This window comes from Patagioenas fasciata, chromosome 10, assembly GCF_037038585.1.
Source record: "Patagioenas fasciata isolate bPatFas1 chromosome 10, bPatFas1.hap1, whole genome shotgun sequence".
In the NCBI taxonomy this organism is placed as follows: domain Eukaryota; kingdom Metazoa; phylum Chordata; class Aves; order Columbiformes; family Columbidae; genus Patagioenas; species Patagioenas fasciata.
The window spans coordinates 18,178,467-18,190,640 of NC_092529.1; the positions used below are offsets into that span (position 1 = coordinate 18,178,467).

At 43.2% G+C, this 12,174-nt stretch overlaps 1 protein-coding gene across 3 annotated transcripts in view; it reads right to left on the bottom strand.

The window, feature by feature from the left end:
• LOC136105777 (monocarboxylate transporter 2-like) overlaps positions 1-9,291 on the bottom strand; it is a 42,886-nt gene extending 33,595 nt beyond the window's left edge. Inside the window, exons 1-3 of one of the 3 annotated variants that reach the window (XM_071813254.1) lie at positions 9,171-9,291; positions 5,753-5,807; positions 5,164-5,421 (exon numbers count right to left, since the gene is read on the bottom strand). In XM_071813254.1, coding sequence (XP_071669355.1) covers positions 5,164-5,380 — 217 coding nt within the window. In that variant the 5' untranslated portion in view covers positions 5,381-5,421; positions 5,753-5,807; positions 9,171-9,291. Of the gene's footprint in view, positions 1-5,163; positions 5,422-5,752; positions 5,808-9,166 lie in introns of those variants that run through there. The other 2 variants (XM_071813253.1, XM_065845601.2) reach the window with 2 other exon arrangements.
• Between the last annotated feature and the right edge of the window lie 2,883 nt (positions 9,292-12,174).

Sequence of the window (12,174 nt, forward strand, 5' to 3'; positions counted from 1 at the left end):
TCTTGTGAGAGTTTCCTTCCTTACTTCAGTGAAGTTGAACCAGGTCAGCAAAGATCTGCAGCTTACACTGTCAAATGAATCGGGACTGCAGGGTCCAAACACATTCAGCCTCTCCACAAGCACCTTCTCCAAGGTATGGCTCTAAGCAGTGGTGGCACAGCTGTCTCCAGCCCATCTCCAAGGATGTCCTGCCGCAAATAAACTCTCAAGTAGTTGTCAACAGGACAGAAAAAAAAAAATCACCTTCCTCAGGGCTGCTTGAATCAACAAGGTGCCTTCAACAAGGTGGAGAGCTTTATATCTCATTAAACTGTCCGGATGTTCGAGAGAAGAGAGATCTTACAAGGCCATTCCCAGAGGAATTCCCACCCTAGAACAACAAAAAAACTGGAGCTGCTGGCTGAGCCTGAATTGCGGGTTAGTGGCTTGGGGACAGGGGAACATCACACAGGTTTGCAAGTAGTCTCTGGGACATGGTTGTTTGCAGATCATAGTACTCTGAGCCATTAAATAATGCAGGTATTTTCAAAAAAAAAGTAACCCCACCTTGCCCAAGTTTCAAGGTATTAGAGGGGTAGTCAATTAAAGCTGCAGAAAACTGTCATAAAGAGGCAGCTGGGGCTTTTTTTTCACCCTTATCAAATAAAAATTGTTGTGACAAGTGATCGTAACTCCATGAGGGCTTCTGCTCTTAAAATCATAGAATCATTTCCGTTGGAAGAGACCCTTAGGATCATCAAGACCAACCCTAACCTAACCTAACTCTAGCACTAAACCATGTCCCTAAGAACCTCATCTAAATGCCGTTTAAACCCCTCCAGGGATGATGACTCCACCGCTTCCCTGGGTGGCCTGTTCCAATGCCTGACAACCTTTTCTGTGAAGAATTTTTTCCTAATATCCGATCTAAATCCAATCTTGCTGCAAGTTCCCCCAAGAAATCTTCCTCTAGGACTGTGGCACTGTGGGAGCAGGTACTGCTGTTTACTGCATGTATGTAGGCACCTTTGATTTGCTTCAAGGACAAGGATGCACAGAGCAGAAGCCAGTTTTGGCTGATACCACACAGCTCCCATCAGCAGTGAGGCTGCCGGGCACTGCAAGGGAGCAGGTGGGAAGCAGGACTGCAGGATCAGGTCGGCACATAACCAGCTCTTCTTCATGGGGTGGAGAAAACCCAGCAAACTCCTTCATTCAAATTCAGATAAATGCTGGGAAACAGAAACAGGAAACAGAATCGAACATGGGGTGAGATTAGCTCATGCATCAATGCGTGGCGTGGCGTGGGTGGCTGTGTGTAACATCGCTCGAGGCTGATCAGCCCTCTGTGCCCTTCACACAGGGTGATGCAATACACAGTATTACTGTAGGTAAACTTGTCCTGGCTCCTGTGCCTGCATTTTCTGCGTTGTTTTGCCCTTCTGGTCGACAGTTGTCCAGCAGATCAAGCATGATGCTTTAGAATTAACTTTCAAGGTCTTATACAGATTGTCCTGTAGGAGCTTGTTGAACTTTTGACACTGTACATCCATGTTACCCCAACAAGATCAAAAAAAGGAGACTTTTGGTCCAAGTGTAGTATTTACTCAAGCTTGCTGTAATCCTGAGTTTACAGACTGACCTTCCCAAGAGCCCACTAAGCGCCACAAAAATGACTCCTCATAAGACAGGCTTCAAAGATGCACCTGTTATCTAGGTCATGTTTATAGAGCACTCCATCACTTCACATTCCTGGAGACCTTTGTGAAACTGAGTGTTTACAGACACAGAATAAATTTCGAAAATTTCATTCAGTTCTCATCCCCCTTTCCCAAATGCCATACTTGGGGCTCCAATTTGCCAGGCTTCTGCCGCTACAGACCAGCAGAGCAAGCTTTGCAGCTGACAGATTAGATCTTGGTTCCACTAAAGGTGATGGCAAGGTGCCTCCTGACTTCAGTGCAGCCAAAGGTTCACCCAGAAATTGTATTCAATGTTAGTGTTCATTAAAACTTCTTTGTTAATAAGTGCAATGAAATACACACACCATCCTAAAAGACTATTTCGTATACAGCTAGCTGTAGTGTATCTGAATATTGTAAAACTAAAACTAAGATTTAAAGGCATAACTCTCCCTGAAAGTATCCCCCACATGCCCTCAGCCACCCTGGCAGGCTTTGCTGGTGCTTTCCTCCTCCCTCAAACACAATGTGCAGCTTCACTGGATGCTACAGAATTGCTCTGGATTTATGCTGGTGTAGCTGAAAGGAAGATCAAACTGACTATTGAATTACTTACAAACTCAAAGATATTTATTCAACCAAGATGAAACTCCTAAATCTGTTATTACCGTCATTCCCTCTTCTGTTACTATTAGCATGCTACTGCTTTCAGATCTCTGGAGCTGTCAACATTGTTTACTGGAAAAAACTGAAAGATGAGAACATGACAGGAAAATGTTTAGAATTATTAATCATTCACAAGAACAGGAGATAATTGATCTCCCCTAATTCTAGAACAGTCTACAATCATTACACAAGGATTCTTCCTAAGATTTTTTTTTTTCAATATTTGGTTTGTTTTTTTTGTTTTGTTTTGTTTTATATTTTTAAACTCAGATGCTACAGTGATTTAAAAACTGAGTGAAGTGAATAGCAACAGAGCTACCACACTATGGGACAGATGCCCAGAGAGAAAAGGTGCTCATGCAGCAATAAACAGTATTTGTGAAAACACCAGAAAGGTGGAACAGGCAGGAGCCCCTGCCAGGACTGAGTTCCTAGCCCAAGGTCTGTGTAAAGGCAAATGCAATGCTGAAAAAAAGAGTCATCTTGCTTCACAGCGTTTTTCTGGTTATGCAGACACCTCCTGTTGTTCCATGTGATATCGGAGAAAGTCAGGTGCTTGCACACTCAGCTCTAGGTTATAATGACAGCTCGGCAGCAATAAGATGTTGCCAAAAAAATCTGTATTTAAAGGTGGGAAGATCCATGATGAAAACCACAAGTTGTATAATGTAATGGTTTCTTATCGCATCTAGATCACTGACAACAATTCCCGTGCCGTATAGAATCATAGAAAAGTTTGGTTTGGAAGGGACCTTCAAAGGTCATCTAGTCCAACCCCCTGCAATAAGCAGGGACATCTTATCCTCTATATCTTTGTCCAGGTACCAAGGGCTCTAGCTCAGAGAACATGGAAAACGAAGTGCTGGTCTGAGACATGTCTAATGTTCAGTGCTTAGTTTCAGATGTCCAGTTTTCAGAGGTCCCTGAACAGCCACCCTGAGGAATCGAGCCCTCTAGCAGCCCCACGCAACCTGAATTGCTCAAGTCTCTCCCTCAGGCTCCGTTAGACCTTCCCAGCTCCTACATTGAACCACCACAGCCAAACAGCGGCCACAGGATACATGTTCATTGTTTCAAGGGGAAGTAGGTGCTGATTTAATAACCCTGAAAGTGAGCTTTTCTGTCCATCTGTAGCAGAGAGCAGAGCCCAACGAAGCCCCCTCGCTGTCCTGCCGATCAACTCCAGACAGACCTGAAAAGCTTCTTTCTGCAAACAGGGAAACAACTCATCCCTCACACCCCTCTGGTCACGTACATCCTGAACCCCCGGTGTGCCAGCCAGCCCCACTTGTGGTGGCGGGTTAGTGACATTGGCACCTGCCCGCTGGGAATGGGCTGAGACCATCTGCTGCCTCGGTGGCAACAGGAGCCTTCAGTCTCCCTTGACAAGGGCTGGATTTGAATCGATAAGTAAAAAGTTGCTTTCTCCCATGCCAGCTTTCCAAGGCATGCAGTCACCTTGGGAATCGCATGTTCAATAACACGAGGCACGAGCTGTCAGAGAGTAAAGAGGCGGGTTGTCCACAGAGTCACAGGCATCGCTCAGGGCCCTGAGAGATCAACGTGTATCCTTGTCCCGAGTGCCAGCTGAGCCTTACAGAAATCTTTTCCTTTCACCTTAATCCATCTCATATTGGATGACTAAACAGATCTTTTTTAACTGCCATATAAAACCAGTTCCTGAAGTACAAGAGATGAGTGTGCACAGCCTCTGTACACAGAGTGAACCCTGAAGTTTCTGGTGTCTGACCCAGGAAACCTCCAGACTGAACTGTCCTGAAGCCGAGGGGGATGGAGGGGACCCTTCCATCTACAACTTGTTTGTAATAGTGTTTCCCAAAGTGTGTGTCACTGACATTTTTGAGGAAAAATACAGGCTTAGGTAGATGTGAGTCACTGTGGCTATTGTGTTCTTAAGTGTTAATCCTTCTACGTTTCACCCTTGCAAAACAAGCTAAGATTGACCAAGGTTCTGCTGAGAGCCCAGCAACAACCTCCATCAGCTGCACCTCACAGGCATCAGCAACCTAAATGCAAGATGGTCCTCTCCTAACCATTAACAGCAAGGTACACACCAGCTGCTCAGATCAAAGTGGAAGACTGATACCTGGCACCAGTATCTGAGGTAAATATCCCTCTGAGAACATCCCCGTGGTGATTTCATTACGAGGGCAAGCCATACCTTCCCATGACCTCTGCACAATGGCAACTTTTGCAGCCGAGGGGTGAGTACGTTTTAACTTGAATTAACTGGTGAACACATCTGTCCTTTCAGAAAGATTCCGCAGAGACAAGTCTAAAACATCATCCCTTAATAAATGATTTTCAGCAACATTTTAGCAACAGAATTAGGGAAAAACATATTCACAAACTACCTCAAGATTTACATGCATGTATGCTGTCCCTGTTCATCATCAAAAGCTTCAGGTTCAAGTTTCCAGCATCTTCTCTATAATCAATCATGAGTGCAAGTAACACATTTTTTGTTTCAAAATGAAAGCCAAAAATATGAAAAGAATAAAAGACATAATACTAAATACGCTGAAATAACTCTCCAAGACTCAAGTAATTTCACCGTAGCCAAGCCTCCACCCACACATCGCAAGATTCTGGTGAAATAACAAGAATTAGTGACATCGTATCTGTTGTCAATAAAATACTCAGCAGTACTGGTTTTCTATGTTTTGCCAATGCACATCATCAGAAAACAGAAAGCCAAACTTGCAGTTAGAGCTTTCTAAGACCTTCCTTAAATAAATATATTCGCCCCTCCGCTTTTGGTCTAGAGATCTGACCTCCTCTTTTCCAAAAAAAAATACAGTCTTGCTTCACTTACCTCCTCCATAGGTGGTAGCACACATGATGGACGTTATCCAAGCAATCTGGCTGTAGGAGATGCTGTAAACAGCCTGAAGCTCTTTGAAGTAGATTGTGAAAGCTTTAGGAAAGGTATTTGCAAACCCCACTGAGATGGAGGCTCCGAACACCACTGCCCAGCCCCATCCACCATCAGGGGGTACATAGCCCAGGTCTGAAGGGACCGGAGGAGACATGGTCAATGCAGATTTCAGAGCAAAAAACACGTCCTGGTGTCCTGCAGAGCAAAGGATGCATGTGTTTTACAGAATACGTGTATCATACAGTCAGGCATCATTTTAAAGTGTAGCGAAATAAATCAGAGGTACAGCGGGTATACCCACTCTTAAACTTCTGCTGGCTATTAACAGCTTTATTGTTCAATTTGAGTGAAACCAAAATCACCCTTCCCTCTCCAATAATGCTGTCTATAGCCTTTTCAACTGTATTTCAAATACACCCTCTCAAAATACTCCCACAGCATCCATGTTTGGGACAGTCCTTACTCACAACTGACATTAACGTGCCCATTTTCTCTCCCAGCTCCAGCCGGTAGCTCAGTGTCTCACCTCAGGAGATGTCTTCTGCAGATGGCTTCTGGAGGCTGTTCCTGCCACAGTCCCTCTGTAGAGAATCAGATGCCACAGTTGTACTGTTTTTAGGGTAAATGCTTCATTGTGTATTTTTCAGATATAGGTAGAAAAATCTTATGATTTCAGGTTATCTGGACTTATAAGAACAATTCCCTTTACATGAGCAGCAGGTGATTGTCCCTACACCGTGCCCAGCTGCCCTATTCTGCAGGGGGACGAGGCGCTCTCGGCCGCTCACTGCCCCAAAACCAATGAGTAAACTGCAAGCAACTGCTTGCAAAGTGGCTGAAGTTTCTTCCTACTTAGGGGCAGCAATTCCTCTTGTGCCTGGCGCTTGCCAGGTTAGCAGATTATGCTCAGGAGCAACACATCAAAGAGGGCATTCACTCACTTGCATTCTTCCCATTCTCCCTGGCCACTAACATAAAAAGAGTAAAAAGAAAAGCAAAACCCATGTGCTTCTCCCAAGTTAATGCACAAATCTCTGGAGGTCAAGACATTAGACTAGAAGGGAGAGGAGTAGCTTCCACAGCAAGCAATGCCAGGTAGGTGCACCTGCATCTTTGTGGATAAAAGGTGGTTTATTGCCTTCTATATATTACAAACTCAGAAGCAAGTGAAGCTGATAGGAAAGGGCATCACATCAGATCTAATGGGAAGGAGCAGGCCCAGATATCAGCTGGACCCATTTTCCTGAACATCAGAAGTGCATTGAGTTTGGATTCAAACTGTAAGTATAAGGACACTGCTGGAACAGTACAGAAAAAACTCCAGTTATTCTACCCAATTTAGGCCATTCCAATATTATGGAGAACAGCAAGCTCACAAAAATATTGACATATCCTAGTGGTTCTGAAATTACACAAAATAAAATTGATGAAGGGGCGAGCATAGTGAGGACATGTTTCCTTATTTAATGTTACGTTTGGTATTCACAATCCACCAAAGTTTAGGATATGCAAAAATTCTCAGGTCCCTCAAATTCAAATATTTTTCAGCAGTCCTTTAAAAAGGTTGAGCTTGAACATTAAATGTATTTTCTGGGATTAACAAAAAAGGTTATTTTTTATTACCACCAATTCATTATGCTTGTAAAACTGTGCCTAATTGTACATCACTTTTAAAAGTCTCACATTATGAATATATTTGTTCCTTTAATTTCATTTTCTGTTTAACAGGAAATTTATTGAGCCGACATTAGCATAAAATCAGATTATGGTATCAAACTCATTGTCCAGCTCTTCTATATCAAAGTGAATTCTGACATAATTCAGAAAACCAAAGAGAGGAACTGAAGTTAAACGAAAATGCAGTGTTGTCCTGGTTTTGTTAAAAACAAGTTTCTCTTTTAGTGAATTTTTGCCTGTCAGCTAAAGCCTTCATATTAGCTGCATTTTTCTGGAGAATCCGACACATGTTTTGGTTAAACCTAGCAATGGAATGCAAACTTATTGATAAGCACGGATGGACATCTCGCGAGAGGGGCAACGAGAAAACTGATGACCGAGAGACTGACCAACGGTGTATAACATTCCATTCACGTGAATACTTCATATAAAAGTGGGAGATCACGAGGATCTCGGCCCTTTGCCCTTTTCCCTTTTTCTTCCTCATGGCTGACATTAGGAGAGGACCTTGCTGGTCGTCCCTGCGAACTGAGGCCCAGTGAGAGACTGAATCCAGCTCCGGTTGGCTACAGAATCTAATCCAGGACTTTGGGTGCTGGCTCTGCAGTTGCTGAGACTTACAAGATTGGTTTTGTATATTTTGTATTATTTTCTCTATTCTTATCAGTAGCATTAGTAAAACATCTTTAACTTTTCCAACTCTCTTCTCTCTGTCCTTCTTTCCCTCCCGATCGCCTGTCCTGAGTGGGAAGGGGGGAGAGGGAGGGGCAAAAAGGGGGAAGTGGGGGGGAGAGGAGGTTAACAATACATCTGCCAGGGTTTGATTGTCACCCCGCAATCTTAACCCTCGACAAGTGTACACTAAAAATTGAAAATCACATCAGTTGACTCTTACTTCCCTGACTGCAAAGCAAGGCTTCCAGAGGCTGACTTGGAAGAATTGAACTTTAGGAATTATTTTAACAGTTTAATAGCCTGGTCAATGAACAGACAGGAAGGTGTTACATTCACATTCTGTCCTCATTTCTCCTGTGGCATCTCCATGGTTTGTGTGGAGATCAGCCCTTAAGGGGGCCCAGGACCTTCTTCTCATGGGGCATCACCCTTTCATTACCAGCCTCTTCACCATAGCTTTGTCAACTTAAAGTCGCTCTGCACCACCCCCCCCCCACCTTCTACAGGTTTGTTCTTCATTTCCATGTGGCACTGTAGCAGCTCCTTCTCCAATATGGGCTTCAAGGAAGTCTTTCATGTTTTGATTTTCCTTTTTCTAAACTGTCTGATGTCCTCTGAGAAGCCCTTGTTTTTTTATGTCAGACCTGTTTACCTTTAGGATCATGTTTGCCTTTTCTCTTCAACATTGTTCAGGCCCTGCCACGCCCCTGAAGTAAAATTACAGTAAAATAGTAAAATTACTATAATTTTCCAGGTCATCTCTGCTCATGGCAGGAGGGTTAGACTAGATCCTCTGTGAAGGTCTCTTCAAACTCAAATTATTCTATGATTCTACCGTTCAGTTTTTGGTCTCCAGTTGCATTGTGTGTGGAGTTTCATTTGTCACCTCTTTGAGATCATCCCATCTCACCCCATCCTTGACAGGTTTTATCTTGGCTTTACTCGGAGAGCATTGAAACCCCTGTCTCTTTATTCACGTTTTATTGTAGCAGAGGAAATCGTGAGAGTTGCCTTTTTATAGCCATGGTCTGACTCAAATTCACTTGTAGGCTTTCTTGTTTTACTTCCATTTTGTTTTTATGAAGTTATACATGTCTGGACTCCCCATTTCTACATCCACCATTCCCTATAGGCTTCCTGCTTTATTCCCATTACTTTTTTTATAGTTTCTTATTCATTGGTCACATCTGGATCTTCTTTATCCCCTATTCTACCCTCCTCTTGGCTGAGGTTACTATCAATAACTTCAAAATAAAGAAACTCCAGTTCTATGGCACAATCAAAGCCCCTTACATCTCAATCCAGTTGATATCATCATCTTCTTTCCTTAATCTATTGAACTTTTGTCTTTTGGAACAAACACATGCAATCTCAGTCCTCCATTCCATAAGCCATATATATGGACTATACAATTATTTTCTACAACATTTATTTTATTTGGTTGGGAGGTTTTTTTGTTGCTAAATGAGAATACCATGACAAATCCAAACCAAGCCTAATGCAGCTTCAGCTGTTGATCCTGGTACTCCCTGGTGCCAAGTTTCCCTCAACCCAAGCAAGCCACCACACACCAGGCACGCAAACTCACCGACCGTTCAGAGGGTCTGCTCTCCCCTCGGCAGAGGTGGCACCGCTCAGACTCCCCTCCCTGGGTCACTCTGGTTGCTGGCTCCCCTGGCAGCAACCTGCTCAGCTTTTTAAGTCATCTGCTGAACTCTTCCCCCACCCTAGATGCAGTTGAGATCAAAGGTTGAGATCAGAGGCTATAACCTCAGACACAAAACCTTTCTGTAATTTGCAACACCCCCTGCCACCCGATCCCTCAAGTTCCATCCAAAGGCAACTGCATCCCCCAGTAACCAAGCCTGCATGGACAGGTATGGCCCTTCACCCACCAGGAACAAATTCAGGGCAAACTCCTCATTTGCAGGGCTTGGAGTTGTGGCCTCTCTCATATATCTGTGGATGTCGATAAATTATTTGTCAGATCTCCCTTTTCCTTCCTTCTGCTCTTCCATGTACATATTAACTTATTGTTTCTCATGACGCATTTCTGCAGGCTCTGCTCCAGCCCTCCTCCAGGGGAATTTGCACATGGAGAAGCCCCATCTTTGCCCATCCTGCTACAGCGATTTTAACCTTCTGGCTGCAATTCCCTTCCACGACCTCTGGGTCACCTAAAATCCTGTGTCAGACTTATTTTGATCACTCAAGAACAAAGGAAGGGATTCACAGGTCACGGCAACACTTAGCAAGGGGTAAACTTCACTTTAGAGAGAGGGGAGGGGGTACAGAAAGTTCCTGAATTTCTCGCCAGTAACCGAGCGGTTGACTTGGACTGGTGAGCGACCAATGTCCACAAGGCGAGTCCACACTCTACAGAGGTTTATATAACCCGATTTCAGCAGGAATGTTTCTACAAGACTTACATTGCAAATCCCCATTTGAGGGATTTAAAACATTCCCTTGCCTTGTTTATAATCCAGATGCTGCAACGCACTACTTAAGTACAAGAAAAAACAGGCGAAAAGGTGACTATAGGCAGGCCAGGGTAATGTTCTTGTCCAATCCGAGGAGAAAACTCGGCAGAAAGGTAAACCAAGAGAAAAGTGATTCATCCAAGCTAACTTTGCAAGTCAGCACGTACCGTAGCCCAAATTTCCTGCCTTGCAGCCACACACAGCCACCCGTGCTATTTTGTGTTGCCCCAGCAAAAATATCTTCCTTGCAAGGACACAACAAATGCAGAAAGCCATGCGCTAGCTCCCAGTTCACGTTAATGAGAAAGGTTGCTACCAGCGCTACCACAGCCAGCTCAGATGTTCTTGTCACAAATACATGACACAAAGCGCATACTTCCCATTTGAAAGGATTTTCCACCAGCCAATAGTAACAGCATGCTCAAAAGTCTCCAATGGTCAAGAGACAGCAACATAAATTCTTGGGAAAAATCCATCGAGGGCTATTAAGTACAAAGATGTCACTTCTGGCACTGCAGATTGCAAATTGCTGGCGACTGGGGAATATTGACAGCTCGCTCCTTTCCTACCTCCTCAAGTATCCACCATTCATTCACTGTCAGGAAGAGAACACCAATCGGACATACCTTGGTCTGATCAGTCTGATGTTCCAGCTCTTCCTACCCCACCATTTACAGCTTCTACCAGTTATTATTTGTAAAAATGTTTTACAACCAGAAATATAACAGGTACATCTGGAATTTCTCTGTCTTCTAAAAGAAATAAATTATTAAATGCTGTGATGAGAATTCATTACAGATGACTCCAGATGCACATGGTCCCCTGCACTCTGTCCTGTAGGAGGTCATCAGAAGCTGCCTACTGAGGATGCTCCAATCACACCACACCAGGTTCACGGGAGTCTTTTCTTTCAACACTACACCTTTAGGAATAATGTTATTTTAAAAACTTAATGGCATTGCAAAAGGTGAAATATCTTTAGACTTCTAAAATTAAGTAGCTTCTACACTGCTAGTCTTTTTCTTCCAAAAACGTGCTTTCTCCTTTGCTTGCAGACGCTTGATATTTCCCTTGGCTCTGAGCCATTTTAGACTTTGTTAAATTATATTGTCCTTCCTTCCACCTCTGTGTTAATAGCAATTGCCTAAATTACAAAGGTTTTCTGCTGATAGTTATCTGGCCGTGACCATTGGCATGTACTTGAGATGCAATAGCAATTCCAACCGTTGAAACTGCTTTTCAAAAATCACTTTGGAAAACCCCGGGCACCTCCAGGGGTGGTTGGGATGGACAAGAGCAGCAGAAACTCTCCCTCACTACTCCATTGGCCTGTGGAAAAAAAAAAAGTTTGAAAGACTAATCAGGTGGCTCTTTCTTCTTAAGACATGTTCTCTATACAATAGTTTTGATGTAAAATGTGGTATATCTTTTAGTTCTTTTGTTTAAATAAAGGCAAAATGCAAATGTGAAGAGTTAATACAGTTTAAGTGCTTCACTCCATTTGTTGGCTGTGGGAGAAGACTAATTTGATGTTCACCAAATATTCCTGCCCCTGTACTTATTTTTCAGAATGCTTGAAGAAATCTGTTACTGAAGTAATGGGAACAGAATCAGATTTGAAGGTAATAATGTAATTCAAAACTTATCTGCAAATATTTTTCTGCAGCTGATTCATCACACACCATCTTGACTTCAAACTAATTAATCTAATGAAATCTAGAACTGAGCTTAGAGATAATCAACAGCTATCTCTGTATCATTAAAAGATAATCAAATGTTGGCATAAACAAAGCATACAGTTCATTCTTCGTAAATCTGGACTGGATGTCACCACTTTTTTGCGAAAGTAAGAGCTGCAGAACAGAGGTCACATCCAGCTCTGTGGAGACACAGGAACAGAGAGCATTAATTTAAATGGATTTATTTGGTACTATTTTGGTTGATGTTTTACTGGTGTGTTAGCATTGCTGGTACTCAGTGACACTTTAAATATAAATAAGCACAGACTGTCTTTTAATAGGTCAGATTGCACACTTAAAAGACAGTAACTGTGGTTATCAGGGCATGGGGCTTCCTCTCCCATTAACTTGTCATAGGGCCAGGATGTGTCCTGGTC